Raw genomic sequence first — 17,054 nt, forward strand, 5'->3', positions numbered from 1 at the left:
CTCACACTGCACCTCCCCCTACTGTAATACCTCACGCTGCACCTCCCCCTACTGTATTACCTCATGCTGCACCTCCCCCTACTGTATTACCTCACGCTGCACCTCCCCCTACTGTATTACCTCACGCTGCACCTCCCCCTACTGTATTACCTCACGCTGCACCTCTCCCTACTGTATTACCTCACGCTGCACCTCCCCCTACTGTATTACCTCATGCTGCACCTCCCCCTACTGTATTACCTCATGCTGCACCTCCCCCTACTGTATTACCTCATGCTGCACCTCCCCCTACTGTATTACCTCATGCTGCACCTCCCCCTACTGTATTACCTCATGCTGCACCTCCCCCTACTGTATTACCTCACGCTGCACCTCCCCCTACTGTATTACCTCATGCTGCACCTCCCCCTACTGTATTACCTCACGCTGCACCTCCCCCTACTGTATTACCTCATGCTGCACCTCCCCCTACTGTATTACCTCATGCTGCACCTCCCCCTACTGCATTACCTCATGCTGCACCTCCCCCTACTGTATTACCTCATGCTGCACCTCCCCCTACTGTATTACCTCATGCTGCACCTCCCCCTACTGTATTACCTCATGCTGCACCTCCCCCTACTGTATTACCTCATGCTGCACCTCCCCCTACTGTATTACCTCATGCTGCACCTCCCCTACTGTATTACCTCATGCTGCACCTCCCCCTACTGTATTACCTCATGCTGCACCTCCCCCTACTGTATTACCTCATGCTGCACCTCCCCCTACTGTATTACCTCACGCTGCACCTCCCCCTACTGTATTACCTCATGCTGCACCTCCCCCTACTGTATTACCTCACGCTGCACCTCCCCCTACTGTATTACCTCATGCTGCACCTCCCCCTACTGTATTACCTCACGCTGCACCTCCCCCTACTGTATTACCTCACACTGCACCTCCCCCTACTGTATTACCTCACGCTGCACCTCCCCCTACTGTATTACCTCATGCTGCACCTCCCCCTACTGTATTACCTCACGCTGCACCTCCCCCTACTGTATTACCTCACGCTGCACCTCCCCCTACTGTATTACCTCATGCTGCACCTCCCCCTACAATAGAGACGAAACAATATATACACAAAGAAAACATTTTACTTCATAACTATCAGCTATATGTGAATTGTAAAAATGTAGCAAACCAGAAAAAATTACCCAAAACTAATGGGAAGATGTCAATTATTCGTGGATGGCTAGCTAGTTAGCTAACAATTCTTCATGGCTATCTGGCTAGCTAACAATAGTAGCTAGCCATTCGGCCGTATTGACTTACTATAGGTTTGCGATTTACACACTCTACAGTGGGTATTGTAGGCAGGTAAACATGGCAAAATGAACACAGCATGTATTTATTAAGCTAAAATATTGTAGTCATGAAACATATGAGATGTCAATAGGCAACATTTCATTCCGAAGTCTGAGTGGATTTTCTCTCGCTTCAGCTCAAATAATGGCTGCCATTTATTTCAAGAAATGTTGCGTAATTTTTTTTCGTGGTTGCGTCATATTCCTGTGTATACTTTCCATTGAAGCTTGCATCGATGCATGCTTAAAAATATGTACAAACGGAGTACACATTCGAAGTGCCCTACATGGTTCTGTTTCCCATACTTTGATTTGGACTCATACTCCAACCCTCCTGTTCTCCAATTTGCGTGCTCGGAGCATGGTAGTATGCATTTTGAGAAACCCACAGATTCCCATGTGTGCTACTATAAAGGTTTCAGCTTTTAAGACTATACAGACAGATATGTGATTAGTTGACTATTTACTGAGCAGTGATGTGATTGGTTGACTATTTACTGAGCAGTGATGTGATTGGTTGACAGGGGCGGAGGGGTCTATGGCGCCGCCCCAGGAGACCAAAGAAGAGAACAGAGATGTGACACTGACACGACCTAGCAGGCCCGCAGTGAGTGTACACACACACACACACACACACACACACACACACACACACACACACACACACACACACACACACACACACAGAGAGAAACACACAACTCATTTTCTTCTCTGAACACATCAATCCATGACTTCTCTTTCATCTTCTCTTTTTTTCCCTGTTTTATTCTCTACCTGCTCTTTCTTCTCTGCGTTTCTCACCATCCTGTTTAGAGCTATAAGAGAGCTGTAGATGAGGTTAGTGGCATTTCTCCTCACCCTTTCTCCATATCTCTCTCAATCATTCACTGCCTAGCTCTTTCACTCATTCACCCATCCGGGTATTAACTCACTTGTTCACACTCACTCACTCACCCTCCCACTCTCTCCCTCCCACTCTCAATCTCTCTTGAGTACAAAAGGTTTGTCTCTCCCTGCAATAGTGATAGTTTCACCTCTCTCCCTCTTTCTCTCTTATTGACCCTCTTTTTCTCCACCTCTCTGGATCATCCAGGAGGAGTTGGTAAGATACCTATTGACCTCCACGTACACGCTCATGTACACACAGTCCCCTCTTTTCACGTGCACGCCCCTTTCTCCTTTAGCTCACCTGTCCTGCTCTACCTGTGCCGTTTGAAAGAGGCAGACCTGACCTCTAACCCCTGACCTCTAACCCCTCTATTAGTGACCTTTCCTGACCTTTCCTGACTGAAGCCTCATTGTTCCTCACTCACGCTCTGGGGAATTAGTTAACGGCTGAAACATGTATGTGTAAAACATTGTGCCACTAAAATATTGCCCATGAATCAATGCAACTGTTACCGCATCCACCGCGTGAGTACTGACCTTCTTATAATACCCTCTCCTGACCTTTGACTTCCAGGACCTGACGGCTCTGGCCAAGGAGCTGAGGGAGCTGCGCCAGGGTGAGGAACCTAACCGCCCGCCCGTCAAGGTGACGGACTACTCCTCGTCCAGTGATGAGTCACAGAGCGACGAGGACGGAGAGGAGGGAGGGGGAAGAAGTAACGACGGCTCTGTGTCTGTCAGCGACATCCCACGCATCATGTGAGTGTGTGTTAGAAAGTGTGTGTATTACAAAGTGAGTGTGTGTCAGCATTTTAGCTATATATTTTAAACTTGTGTGTGTAAGGCCGGCTGCAGGGCAGAGTGGAGGTGAGTCGTACGGTGTGATGGGAGGACATGATGATTCCCACGGCAACAGTTCCCAAGACAGCTCCCTGATGATGAGAGAGGTCAGTCACCTTCAATCCCTGACCCCAGGGCTCCACACTGCCCGCTTTATACACAACTCAACACCCAGCATCCAGGCATGCACTCAGCTCGTGGGTGTGCTGTGTGTGCGTGTTCGTCTCTGCATTGTCACCAGTTGTTACTCTGCTTCTTCACTCCTCTGGGTTCACCCACCTTCCATATCAGGGGCAGAATGTACCCCTTAACCACAGATCCAGATGAACCTCCTAAACCTAACCTTAACCATTAGATTCCAACCTTACCTCAACCTCAAATCTAGAATCCGCTTACCCTTCCCAAATCCTACCCATCACAAGGAAATACATTAATCTGACCTTAGATCAGTGCCTAGAGTGCCCCTCACTCTCTCTCTGTTCCAGACCTATGGAGACAGGAGGCGGAGCTCCGCTCTCGCTGACAGCAGCGGTTTCTTCGGCAACGCCAATCTGCCCGATCTGGTGCAGCAAAGCCCTTCCCCCCTGGTCTCCCCTGGCAATGGCTCTGGGCGCAGCCACTCCGAAGTAGGTTCACTAGACCCCTACACCCCAACTGCTTGCGACCTTGCACCCTACACCCTTACATGCTAGCCATCTATACACAACCCCCCTACATGCTAGTCATCTACACACAACCCCCTTACCTGCTAGTCATCTACACACAACCCCCCTACATGCTAGTCATCTACACACAACCCCCCTACATGCTAGTCATCTACACACAACCTCACTGCACACAGAACCCTACACCTGAGCCCGTTGCCTCTGTTCCCTTGTGTTCTCTCTGCGTCCTAAAACTGAAGAAGAAGAAACACTCACCCTCCCCTCTAGTTGGACTTGGAAAACCTAGTCTGTTTGGCTCCTGAGACTAAACCCACCCTAATCCATATCCATTTCTCCCATCCATTCTCTTCCTTTGCTGCTGATGGTCACATGCTCTCCTCTCTCTCCTGCATGTTGTGTGCGCATGGCAAACCAAGTCTAATGTTGCTCAACACACTTTCCACTCTGGCAACCTGTTAGAGCAGTGATCACCAACCTTTTCTGAGTCAAGATTAGTGCAATGGCGGTCATGACATTTTGTCAGCCGGTGATTGTCAAGCAAATAACTGCCGGTCTCACTAGTTGACCGTTAATTAACATAAACATGTTTAGCATCTACTGGCTTCCACAAATAACTTTTGAGAAAAAAAGTTTTAAAAATCATTTTAGTATTGTCACCATCACAATATATCCATTATTTATTTTAGGCAGGTCTAAAGAAACATCATATGAAGAAAATGTAGTCTATTTCAGAAGAATAGCATACTCTCAGTCGTCCTTATGTTAGGCCCTGATCTGGCTATGCCAGTTATTTATGCAACTTTAGTTGTGATATGCAAATGTTTGGGCTATATGTTTTTTAATACATTCTAAGGCTGCATGATGCGACTCTAATGATGATTTGAAAAAAGTTACATGAAAGGCATGAGCTCTGCTTTGTTTTTGGTGCAGGCTACACACACTTCATCAGTCTCTCATTCACAATTTGAGAAGCTCTTGATAATAACTTGAATTTCCCAGTAATGAGCCCGTAATGCTCCCTATAAAAATACATGCCTTTAGCGGCCAGTGGCCATTGTGCCCTTCGGCTGAAAATAATAATACATTCTCTTCTCCCGGCTGCGTGCTCCGTAGCACCTTTCACTCACGTGGATCTCTCAGATATCTCAATTCAGTTTAGCCAATGCCCGTCATGTGACCGGGCCTTCTCACAGGCTACAAGTGAAGACAGACACGTCGGGGACACAAGTGCGTATGTCCTTATCGATTTCCAAGGCGCTCATTGAAGATGTTGGAAGAACTGTCCACGTTTACTTTTCGTCACCCAACAAGGTGAGTAGGCCTAACGAACAGCAAAATCACTAGTCTATGTCAATCTACTATTGACTACTACTATCCCCCATAGTACAAAAGTTTACCTGTTCTATTGGTCAACTTGTCCTTCTGTGTGAGAAATAAATATTCCAAGCATAGTCTGGGACAGTTGTGGGATGCGATAGTTCCCAAATTAATACAACCACTAGAATCTAAAAAATGTTTAATAGCAATGAGGCTGATGCAACAGATCAGAACGTATTTTCTATTTCTTTACATTCTAAGTACAGCAATGTGCACACGGTAGAAGGCTAGATGCGCAAAGGTTCCAAAATGCAATCACTTAGCGGGAAAACACCATTCTCAAAAGTGATCGCAAATGTGATTATGCATGTAATGCTTTATTATAAAGGTGCATTTTTTTCCCCCTAACTTCCGCGATGCATACAAGGCCCTCCCTCGCCCTCCCTTTGGCAAATTTGACCACGACTCCATCTTGCTCCTACCGTCTTATAGGCAGAAACTCAAACAGGATATTCCCGTGACTAGGATCATTCAACGTCGGTCTGAGAGAGCCTCAGAGAATAACATCGATCTATACGCTGACTCGGTGAGTGAGTTTATAAGGAAGTGCACTGTGACTATTAACCTACCCTAACCAGAAACTGTGGATGGATGCAAAACTGAAAGCCCTATCCACCACATTTAACCATGGAAAGATGACTGGGAATATGGCAGAATATAAACAGTGTAGTTATTCCCTCCGCAAGGCAATCAAGTAAGCGAAATGTCGGTATAGGGACAAAGTACAGTCCCAATTCAACTGCTCAGACACGAGACCTATGTGGCAGGGTCTACAGGAAATCACAGACTACAAAAAGAAAACCAGCCACGTCACGGACACCGACGTCTCGCTTCTAGACAAACTAAACACCTTCTTTGCCAGCTTTGAGGATAATACAGTGCCACCATCGCGGCCCGCTAACAAGAACTGTGCCCCTCCCCCTCTCCTTCTCCATGGCTGACGTGAGTAAGATATTTAAACGTGTTAACTCTCGCAAAGCTGCTGTGCTGGCCCAGACGCAATCCCTAGCCGCACCCTCAGAGCATGTGCAGACCAGCTGGCTGGTGTGTTTACGGACATATTCAATCGCTCCCTATCCCAGTCTGATGTCCCCACATGCTTCAAGACGGCCACCATTATTCCTGTACCCAAGAAGGCAAAGTGAACTAAATGACTATCGCCCCGTAGCACTCACTTCTGTCACCACGAAGTGCTTTGAGAGACTAGTCAAGGATGATATCGCCTCCACCTTACCGGCCACCCTAGACCCACTTCAGTTTGCATACCGCCCCAACAATCGCCATCACACTGCACACGCCCCGCAAGGGTGTGTGCTCAGCTCCCTCCCGTACTCCCTGTTGAACCATGACTACGTGGCCACGCACACCTCCAACTCAATCATCAAGTTTGCATATGACACAACAGTAGTGGGCTTGATTTCCAACAATGATGAGACAGCCTCTAGGGAGGAGGTTAGGCCACTCGGTGTCAGGAAAACAACCTCTCACTCAACGTCAACAAAACCAAGGAGATGATCGTGGACTTCAGGAAACAGCTGAGGGAGCACCCCCTATCCACATCAAAGGGACAGCAGTGGAGAAGGTGCAAAGTTTTAAGTTTCTCGGCGTACACATCACAGACAAACTGAAATGGTCCACCCACACAGACAGTGTGGTGAAGAAGAAGCAACAGCGCCTCTTCAACCTCAGGAGGCTGAAGAAATTTGGCTTGTCACCTAAAACCCTGACAAACTTTTACAGATGCACAATCGAGAGCATCCTGTCAGGCTGTATCACCGCCTGGTATGGCAACTGCACCGCCCTCAACCACAAGGCTCTCCAGAGGGTGGTGTTGTCTGCACAATGCATCACTGGGGGCAAACTACCTGCCTTCCAAGACACCTACAGCACCCGATGTCACAGGAAGGCCAAAATGATCATCAAGGACATCAACCACCCGAGTCACTGCCTGTTCACCCCGCTACCGTCCAGAAGGCGAGGTCAGTACAGGTGCATCAAAGCTGGGACAGAGAGACTGAAAAACATCTATCTCAAGGCCATCAGACTGCTTAACAGCAATCACTAACTCTGAGAGGCTGCTGCCTTAATAGAGATTCAAATCACTGGCCACTTTAATAAATAGATCACTCGTCACTTTAAATAATGCCACTTTAATAATGTTAACATATCTTACATTACTCATCTCACATGTATATACTGTACCTTATACCGTCTATGGCACCTTGCCTATGCCGCTCGGTCATCGCTCATCCATATGTGTTTTTGTACATATTCTTATTCCATCCCTTTAGATGTGTGTATTAGGTAGTTGTTGGGATTTGTTAGATTACTTGTTAGATATTACTGCACTGTCGGGAACTAGAAGCACAAGAATCCGCTACACTCGCATTAACATTTGCTAACCATGTGTATGTGTCCATAAAATTTTATTTGATACAAAGGTTAAATGAATCAAGTGCACCTACTGAATCAAGTGCACCTACCGCCAACAGCGCAATACGGATTTTAAAAAATGAGTGCAAGCCTTTATCGTTGGCTTTTCCACAGAAATGCTTGGTGATCGACTAGGAATGCTATGAAGATGCCAATCAACTGGTTGGTGACCACTGTGTTAGATTATGCTGAAAACCCTCTCACCTGGCTACCTGTTAGATTATGCTGAAAACCCTCCCACCTGGCTACCTGTTACCTCAAAGGACAGAAATTGGGGCCTGTAGTTTTTCCTGGTCAGATCACGTGGTCTGGGATACCTCTGAGACCTGAAGCTCTGAGGCACTGATCCCAACCCTCTCTCTGATTGGCAGTACGGCATGGGCAGTGGCTCCAAGTCCTCCTCCTTCACGCCATTCGTTGATCCACGAGTCTACGGAACCTCCCCCACTGAGGATGATGATGAGGAAAACTCTGCGTCCGGTGAGTCTGTTATCTTTACATTTGAGTCATTTAGCAGACGCTCTTATCCAGAGTGACTTACAGTTAGTTAGTTCCTTCTTCCTAAAGCTAGAATCCTTGGTTGTTACATTCATATTTTTTTTAAACTTATAAATGAATGATACAATATAGATTCTTGAAGAATATAACTTAGAAATGCCTCATGAGCTTAGTTCAACTGTCGTACCAAAATATACAGTGTATTCGTAGTATTCAGACCCCTTCACTTTTTCCACATTTTATTACGTTACAGCCTTATTCTAAAATGGATTCAATTGTTTGTTTTTTTCATCAATCTACACACAATACCCCATAAAGACAAAACAAAAACTGTTTTTTTATAAATGTTCACATTTATTACAAATGTATTACAAATTAAAAACTATCACATTTACATAAGTATTCCGACCCTTTACTCAGTAATTTGTTGAAACACCTTTGGCAGCGATTACAGCCTCAAGTCTTCTTGGGTATGATGCTACAAGCTTGGCACACCTGTATTTGGGGAGTTTCTCCCATTCTTCTCTGCAGATCCTCTCAAGCTCTGTCAGGTTGGATGGGGAGCGACGCAGCACAGCTATTTTCAGGTCTCTCCAGAGATGTTCGATCGAGTTCAGGTCCGGGCTCTGGCCACTCCTGCAATGTCTTGGTTGTGTGCTTAGGGTTGTTGTGCAGTTGGAAGGTGAACCTTCTCCCCAGATTGAGGTCCTGAGCTCTCTGCAGCAGGTTTTCATCAAGAAACTCTGTACTTTGCTCCGTTCATCTTTCCCTCGATCCTGACTAGTCTCAAAGTCCCTGCCGCTGAAAAACATCCCCACAGAATGATGCTGCCACCACCATGCTTCACCGTAAAGATGGTGCCAGGTTTCCTCCAGACATGACGCTTGGCATTCAGGCCAAAGAGTTCAATCTTGCTTTCATCAGACCAGAGAATCTTGTTTCTCATGGTCTGAAAGTCCTTTAGTTGCCTTTAGGCAAACTGCAAGCGGGCTGTCATGTGCCTTTTACTGAGGCTTCCATCTGGCCACTCTACCAGCTGCAGGGATGGTTGTCCTTCTGGAAGGTTCTCTCATCTCCACAGAGGACCTCTGGAACTCTGTCAGAGTGACCATCGGGTTCTTTTTTCACCTCCCCGACCAAGGCCCTTCTCCCCCGATTGCTCAGTTTGGCCGGGCGGACAGCTCTAGGAAGAGGTGATTGGTGATTCCAAACTTCCTCCATTTAAGAATGATTGAGGCCACTGTGTTCTTGGGGACCTTCAATGCTGCAAGCATATTTTGATACCCTTCTACAGATCTGTGCCTTGACACAATCCTGTCTCAGAGTTCTACGGACAATTCCTTCGACCTCATGTCTTGGTTTTTGCTCTGACATGCACTGTCAACTGTGGGACCTTATATAGGCAGGTGTGTGCCTTTCCAAATCATGTCCAATCAACTGAATTTACCACAGGTGGACACCAATCAAGTGGTAGAAACATCAAGGGTGAAAAATGGAAACAGGATGCACCAGAGGTCAATTTCGAGTCTCACAGCAAAGTGTCCGATTTAATTTTTAATAAATGTGCAAACATTTCAAAAAAATCTGTTTTTGCTTTTTTTCCTTATAGGACATTGTTTGTAGATTGAGGAGAATGTTTTGTTTGATTCATTTAAGAATAAGGCTGTGACGTAACAATGTGGAAGAACTGAAGGGGTCTGAATACTTTCACTGTAAGCTTGTTTTACTCCAATGTTACGAAACAATGTAAATGTAATCAAACACTGTATAGCCTCAAAACATGGTTAGAACTGTAATGTTGATATCACAGATGGTCAGTCTTTGCATCCATAGCTCTGTCTGTGAATTTGAGATTGGTTACATTTCTCCAGGCCCCTCCTTCACTCAGCTTTTTACCCAAACAGAGGCCCCTGTGTTATTGTTTAAATGAAGGACTCTAGCTTTAAGATCGCTAGGTGAGACATCCACATATCACTGTCATAGTAAGTCACATGGTCCTTTATAGAAGTAGCTATCACCAATGGCTTCTTGCTCAAGCTCCTCTTGCCAGTGAATTGCTTAGGAATCAGTAGGTTGTGCAAATGTTTCTTTATGTTTTAAGGTTGTCCGGTGGTTGTAAGTTTGAAAGGTTATGTGAATGTTAGTGTAATGTTACCCTGTGGTTGCAGCCCACTTTGCGAACGAGCTGCTGCTTCAGGAGCAGGCTAGACTGAACGAGGCCAGAAAGATCAGTGTGGTCAACGTGAACCCGACCAACATACGACCTCACAGCGACACACCTGAGATACGCAAATACAAGAAACGCTTCAACTCTGAGATACTGTGTGCTGCTCTCTGGGGTAAGAGACTTTAAACTATACAGTACATATACACACACATTGTGCTATTGTGTGTGTTTTATTATTAGTGTGTGTCTAGGTGTGAACCTGCTGGTGGGGACAGAGAATGGTCTGATGTTGCTGGACCGTAGTGGTCAGGGGAAGGTCTATAACCTGATCAACCGCCGACGCTTCCAACAGATGGACGTTCTGGAGGGCCTCAACGTCCTGGTCACCATATCAGGTAGGACTGACTGCTACTTAAACACAATCGGACCAAACGGTTCTGGAGCTCCATCGGATCCGAGTGTTGTGGTTTTGACTGTCTGGGCTCAAAAGGCAGACTTGTGTTTTCTGAACAACTCGAGGCCTGTAGCAATGCTTTGTTCAGATTGGAAGATCACTCTCAAAGAGCTAACAGGCTGAAGACTTTTCCCTCTTCTCCTTTCCCCTCTCTCTTCTACTCCCTCTCTCTCCCCTCCCTCTCTCTCTCCTCCCTCTCCCCTCTCTCCTCCCTCTCCCCTCTCTCCTCCCTCTCCCCTCCTCCTCTCCTCTCTCCCCTCCCTCTCCCCTCTCTTTCCTCTCCTCTCCTCTCCTCTCTCCCCTGGCCTCTCTCCTCCCTCTCCCCTCTCCCCTGGCCTCTCTCCTCCCTCTCCCCTCTCTCCTTTCCTCTCTCTCCTCTCCCCTCTCTCCTCCCCTCTCCCCTCTCTCCTCCCTCTCCCCTCTCTCCTCCCTCTCCCCTCTCCTCTCCCCTCCCTCTCCTCTCCCCTCCCTCCCCTCTCTCTCCTCCCTCTCCCCTCTCTCTCCTCCCTCTCCCCTCTATATCCTCCCTCTCTCCTCCCTCTCCCCTCTCTCTCCCCTGGCCTCTCTCCCCTTCCCCTCTCTATCCTCCCTCTCTCCTCCCTCTCCCCACTCCCCTTCCCCTCTATCCTCCCTCTCGCCTCTCTCTCCCCTGGCCTCTCTCCCCTTCCCCTCTCTATCCTCCCTCTCTCCCCTTCCCCTCTATATCCTCCCTCTCCCCTCTCTCTCCCCTCCCCTCTCTCTCCTCTCCCCTCCCCCTCTCTCCTCCCTCTCTCCCCTGGCCTCTCTCTCCTCCCTCTCCCCTCTCCTCTCTCTCCTCTCTCTCCTCTCCTCCCTCTCTCCCCTGGCCTCTCTCTCCTCCCTCTCCCCTCTCCTCTCTCTCCCTCTCTCTCCTCTCCCCTCTTTCCTCTCCTCTCCCCTCTCCTCTCTCTCCCCTGGCCTCTCTCTCCTCCCTCTCCCCTCTCTCCCCTGGCCTCTCTCTCCCCTCTCTCTCCTCCCTCTCCCCTCTCCTCTCACTCCTCCCTCTCCCCTCTCCTCTCTCCCCTTCCCCTCTATATCCTCCCTCTCTCCTCCCTCTCCTCTCTCCCCTTCCCCTCTATCTCCTCCCTCTCCCCTCTCTCTCCCCTGGCCTCTCTCTCCTCTCCCCTCCCCCTCTCTCCTCTCCTCCCTCTCCCCTCTCTCCTCCCTCTCTCCCCTGGCCTCTCTCTCCTCCCTCTCCCCTCTCTCCCCTCCCCTCTCTCCCCTCCCCTCTCTCTCCTCTCCCCTCTCTCCTCTCTCCTCCCTTTCCCCTCTCTCCCCCCTCTCCCCTCTTTCCTCTCCTCTCCCCTCTCTTCTCCCGTCTCTCCCCTGGCCTCTCTCCTCCCTATCCCCTCTCTCCCCTGGCCTCTCTCTCCTCTCTCCTCCCTCCCTCTCTCTCCTCCCTCTCTCCTCCCTCCTCCCTCTCCCCTCCCTCTCCTCCCTCTCCCCTCCCTCTCCTCCCTCTCCCCTCCCTCTCTCCCCTCCCCTCTCCCCTCTTTCCTCCCTCTCCCCTCTCTCTCCTCTCTCCCCTTCCCCTATATATCCTCCCTCTCCCCTGGCCTCTCTCCCCTTCCCCTCTCTATCCTCCCTTTCTCCTCCCTCTCCCCTCTCCTCTCCCCCCTTCCCCTCTCTATCCTCCCTCTCTCCTCCCTCTCCTCTCTCCCCTTCCCCTCTATATCCTCCCTCTCCCCTCTCCTCTCTCCCCTTCCCCTCTATATCCTCCCTCTCTCCTCCCTCTCCCCTGGCCTCTCTCCCCTTCCCCTCTCTATCCTCCCTCTCCCCTGGCCTCTCTCCCCTTCCCCTCTCTATCCTCCCTCTCTCCCCCCTGGCCTCTCTCCCCTTCCCCTCTCTATCCTCCCTCTCTCCTCCCTCTCCTCTCTCCCCTTCCCCTCTATACCTCCCTCTCTCCTCCCTCTCCCCTCTCTCTCCCCTTCCCTCCTGGCCTCTCTCCCTCTCCCCTCTCTCTCCCCTGGCCTCTCTCCCCTTCCCCTCTCTCTCCTCCCTCTCCCCTCTCCTCTCCCCCTTCCCCTCTATATCCTCCCTCTCTCCTCCCTCTCCCCTCTCCTCTCTCCCTTCCCCTCTATATCCTCCCTCTCTCCCCCCTCTCCTCTCTCCCCTTCCCCTCTATATCCTCCCTCTCCCCTTCCCCTCTATATCCTCCCTCTCCCCTCTCCTCTCTCCCCTTCCCCTCTATATCCTCCCTCTCTCCTCCCTCTCCCCTCTCCTCTCTCCCCTTCCCCTCTATATCCTCCCTCTCCCCTCTCTCTCCCCTGGCCTCTCTCCCCTTCCCCTCTCTATCCTCCCTCTCCCTTCTCCTCTCTCCCCTTCCCCTCTATATCCTCCCTCTCTCCTCCCTCTCCCCTCTCCTCTCTCCCCTTCCCCTCTATATCCTCCCTCTCCCCTCTCTCTCCCCTGGCCTCTCTCCCCTTCCCCTCTCTATCCTCCCTCTATCCTCCCTCTCCCCTCTCCTCTCTCCCCTTCCCCTCTATATCCTCCCTCTCCCCTGGCCTCTCTCCCCTTCCCCTCTATATCCTCCCTCTCTCCTCCCTCTCCCCTGGCCTCTCTCCCCTGGCCTCTCTCCCCTTCCCCTCTCTCTCCTCCCTCTCCCCTCTCTCTCCCCTGGCCTCTCTCCCCTTCCCCTCTATATCCTCCCTCTCTCCTCCCTCTCCCCTCTCCTCTCTCCCCTTCCTCCCTCTCTCCTCCAGGGAAGAAGAATAAGTTGCGTGTGTACTACCTGTCCTGGCTGAGGAACAGGATATTACACAACGACCCCGAGGTGGAGAAGAAGCAGGGCTGGGTCACTGTAGGAGAGCTGGAGGGCTGTGTGCACTACAAAGTTGGTACGTGTGTGTGTGTGTGTGTGTGTGTGTGTGTGTGTGTGTGTGTGTGTGTGTGCGCGCGCGCGCGCGCGCGTGCGTCCCGGAGGTGGTGGTGGCTGGTGTCCCGGAGGTGGTAGTGTCCCGGAGGTGCTGGTGGCGGTGTCCCGGAGGTGGTGGTGGCTGGGCAACCTGTGTGTTGCATTAGCCCATTGAGTCTCAGTGAGTGATTGACTCTCCTGTGTGTGTGCTGTTTCCAGTGAAGTATGAGAGGATCAAGTTTCTGGTCATCGCTCTGAAGAACTCAGTGGAGATCTTTGCCTGGGCACCCAAACCCTACCACAAGTTCATGGCTTTCAAGGTAACACACACACACACACACCAGTATGATCTCATTTCCTCTACGATCACCTGGGTGATGCCCAGCAGCCATTTTCAAGCAAAACGCTCCCCACACATCAGTGATCACAGTATCTCTTTCTCTATTCCCTGCTGTCTCTCGTTCTGTCTGTCTGTCAGTCGTTCACTGACCTGCAGCACCACCCCCAGCTGGTTGACCTGACGGTGGAGGAGGGTCAGAGGTTAAAGGTTATCTATGGCTCCAGCGTCGGGTTCCATGTCATTGATGTCGACTCTGGCAACCCTTATGACATCTACATTCCCTCCCACGTAAGAGTGTGAGTGTGAGTGTGTGTGCGCTCAGAGAAGGAAACCTGAACCAGGTAACATCTGATTTCTCCACTCTGGTGGTGAGCCGTTGGTTCCCCTTTGAACTATGACCTCTTAAATGGTAACCCTACCTACTGTGTGGCAGTTATGGTTTCAGGGCTCAAATACCATGACGTTTACCATTTATGTTGTTCAAACCATGACGATGCTATTTTGTTTACATTCTGTGTTACCATGGTGATTGTGTGAATGTTGGAGTGGGAGATTCCATTGTTGCAGCAGTTTCTCCTCACACAGGGGGGTGGGAAGCTGGCCACGACAGGGAGGGGGGGGGGGAGAAGAGAGAGACATTTAGAGAAATCCGGGAAAGAAAGAGGTAGAGGAGTTGTGGGGGTCGTGCTCTGTGCCCGCCAGGCTGATGCCACCCCACCCCTCCACTGTGTGGTATCTATCGCCCCCGGCAGATTCAGAGTCAGGTGACGCCCCATGCCATCGTGGTGCTGCCGCGGACCGACGGGATGGAGATGCTGCTGTGTTACGAGGACGAGGGCGTCTATGTCAACACCTACGGACGCATCACTAAAGACGTGGTGCTGCAGTGGGGAGAGATGCCTACTTCTGTTGGTAGGTCACACACACACTATATACACAACTCTCACTGCCACCCTCACACACACTATATACACAACTCTCACTGTCCCCCTCACACACACTATATACACAACTCTCACTGCCCCCCTCACACACACTATATATACAACTCACTGTCCCCCTCACACACACTATATACACAACTCTCACTGCCACCCTCACACACACTATATACACAACTCTCACTGCCCCCCTCACACACACCTATATGCCTCTCACTGCCACCCTCACACACACCTCTATGCCTCTCACTGGTTCACATAACTCCTCTTCTCCACCGCTCACATTCTCAGACACACTACCCCTCACTATTCTTCACTACCTCTCACTATTCCTCACTACCTCTCACTATTCCTCACTACCCCTCACTATTCCTCACTACCCCTCACTATTCCTCACTATTCCTCACTACCCCTCACTATTCCTCACTACCCCTCACTATTCCTCACTACCCCTCACTATTCCTCACTACCCCCCACTATTCCTCACTACCCCTCACTATTCTTCACTACCCCTCACTATTCCTCACTACCCCTCACTATTCCTCACTACCCCTCACTATTCCTCACTACCCCTCACTATTCCTCACTACCCCTCACTATTCCTCACTACCTCTCACTATTCCTCACTACCCCTCACTACCCCTCACTACCCCTCACTATTCCTCACTATTCCTCACTACCCCTCACTATTCCTCACTACCCCTCACTATTCCTCACTATTCCTCACTACCCCCCACTATTCCTCACTACCCCTCACTATTCTTCACTACCCCTCACTATTCCTCACTACCCCTCACTATTCCTCACTACCCCTCACTATTCCTCACTACCCCTCACTATTCCTCACTACCCCTCACAACCCCCCCCCCCCCCCCCCCCCCAAACTTCTTGATAAGAAAATAAATAAATACAATTCTCTAAATAAGCTTTTATGCACAATTAAGAAAGGTCAAAACACTGCATGTAAAATTAGACCTGGACTAAACCATGAGACCTGGACTAAACCATGAGACCTGGACTAAACCATGAGACCTGGACTAAACCATGAGACCTGGACTAAACCATGAGACCTGGACTAAACCATGAGACCTGGACTAAACCATGAGATCCACAAATAATTTTATCAAAATAGTTCACCCTGCTTTTTTCTGTCTATGAAAATGCAAATTCATGCACAACCACTAATAATGAACATTTTGTAGCAGGCCTTTTAGAAAATATAACACAGGTCTCATGAACAATCTCTCAAGCGCAAACCCACGTGGTAGTGAGTAGCCAGCTAATCGTTTATATGCTAACAAGGTAGAACAGTTGAACCATTATATGTATACCCTCCTGTCCATCTCCAGTCTGAGCAGCCGCATGTTCACTTTAACATACTGAAATCAAGTAGTCTACCTGGATAAGACGATGCTTATTTCTCAGAACAAGTTGCCAATTCCTGTTATAAATGTGTCTTTGTGTTCATTTCACGGCAATGCCGCCCGTGACAAACGGAGCATTAACTTTCCACAATCATGTTTATTGACACTCAATTCAGCAGGGTCTGCTCTGTTCAACATTTTGGGAGTTGAGACTTTAAAAGGGTATTGTAAGAGAGTTTTTAAGTTCTCGTCTATTACAGTAAAATAATGTCTCTAAGCGTTTGTGTCCACATGACCAATTTCCGTTGGACCAAACCTCAAATGCAAATAGTGAGTTTTAACTGCTTGTTCTCAGAGAGGAAGAAGTTATCTTTCATTGTTATTTTTGTGAGTGGCAGGGGGAGGGGCTTGGTGTGTGAGTGGCAGGGGGAGGGGCTTGGCCTGTGAGTGGGAAGGAGCACAGTGCACAGAAGGAGCGAAGGGGACGATAACAAAAATACAAAAATACGGTCATAAAAACTAAGAACAATAAAACCTTGATTCTTGCGTCCTCGACCCCTGCTCCTCCCACCAGACCCCTGCTCCTCCCACCCGACCCCTGCTCCTCCCACCCGACTCAGACCCCCCCCCCCCCCCCCCCCCCCCCACACACACACACACACATGTTATACAGTTGAAGTCGGAAGTTAACATACACTTAGGTTAGAGTCATTAAAACTAATTTTTCAACCACTCCAGAAATGTCTTGTTTACAAACTATAGTTTTGGCAAGTCGGTTAGGACATCTACTTTGTGCATGACACAAGTCATTTTTCCAGCAATTGTTTATAGACAGATTATTTCACTGTTTCACAATTCCAGTG

The 17,054-nt window shown here is 49.3% G+C and overlaps 1 protein-coding gene across 15 annotated transcripts in view; it reads left to right on the forward strand.

Annotated features, from left to right (window-relative positions):
• The window catches only part of tnikb (TRAF2 and NCK interacting kinase b), a 65,081-nt gene that overhangs the window by 36,073 nt on the left and 11,954 nt on the right, over positions 1-17,054 (forward strand). For 5 of the 15 annotated variants that reach the window (XM_031835044.1, XM_031835047.1, XM_031835045.1 and 2 more), the window contains 12 exons: positions 1,874-1,956; positions 2,166-2,189; positions 2,815-2,999; positions 3,085-3,187; positions 3,566-3,706; positions 7,927-8,035; positions 10,222-10,392; positions 10,472-10,615; positions 13,395-13,529; positions 13,766-13,866; positions 14,025-14,174; positions 14,639-14,798. In XM_031835044.1, the coding sequence (XP_031690904.1) occupies positions 1,874-1,956; positions 2,166-2,189; positions 2,815-2,999; positions 3,085-3,187; positions 3,566-3,706; positions 7,927-8,035; positions 10,222-10,392; positions 10,472-10,615; positions 13,395-13,529; positions 13,766-13,866; positions 14,025-14,174; positions 14,639-14,798 (1,506 nt within the window). Of the gene's footprint in view, positions 1-1,873; positions 1,957-2,165; positions 2,190-2,814; positions 3,000-3,084; positions 3,188-3,565; positions 3,707-7,926; positions 8,036-10,221; positions 10,393-10,471; positions 10,616-13,394; positions 13,530-13,765; positions 13,867-14,024; positions 14,799-17,054 lie in introns of all 15 variants that reach the window. The other 10 variants (XM_031835046.1, XM_031835056.1, XM_031835057.1 and 7 more) reach the window with 6 other exon arrangements.

The sequence above is a fragment of the Oncorhynchus kisutch genome, linkage group LG11 (genome assembly GCF_002021735.2).
Source record: "Oncorhynchus kisutch isolate 150728-3 linkage group LG11, Okis_V2, whole genome shotgun sequence".
Classification (NCBI taxonomy): Eukaryota; Metazoa; Chordata; class Actinopteri; order Salmoniformes; family Salmonidae; genus Oncorhynchus; species Oncorhynchus kisutch.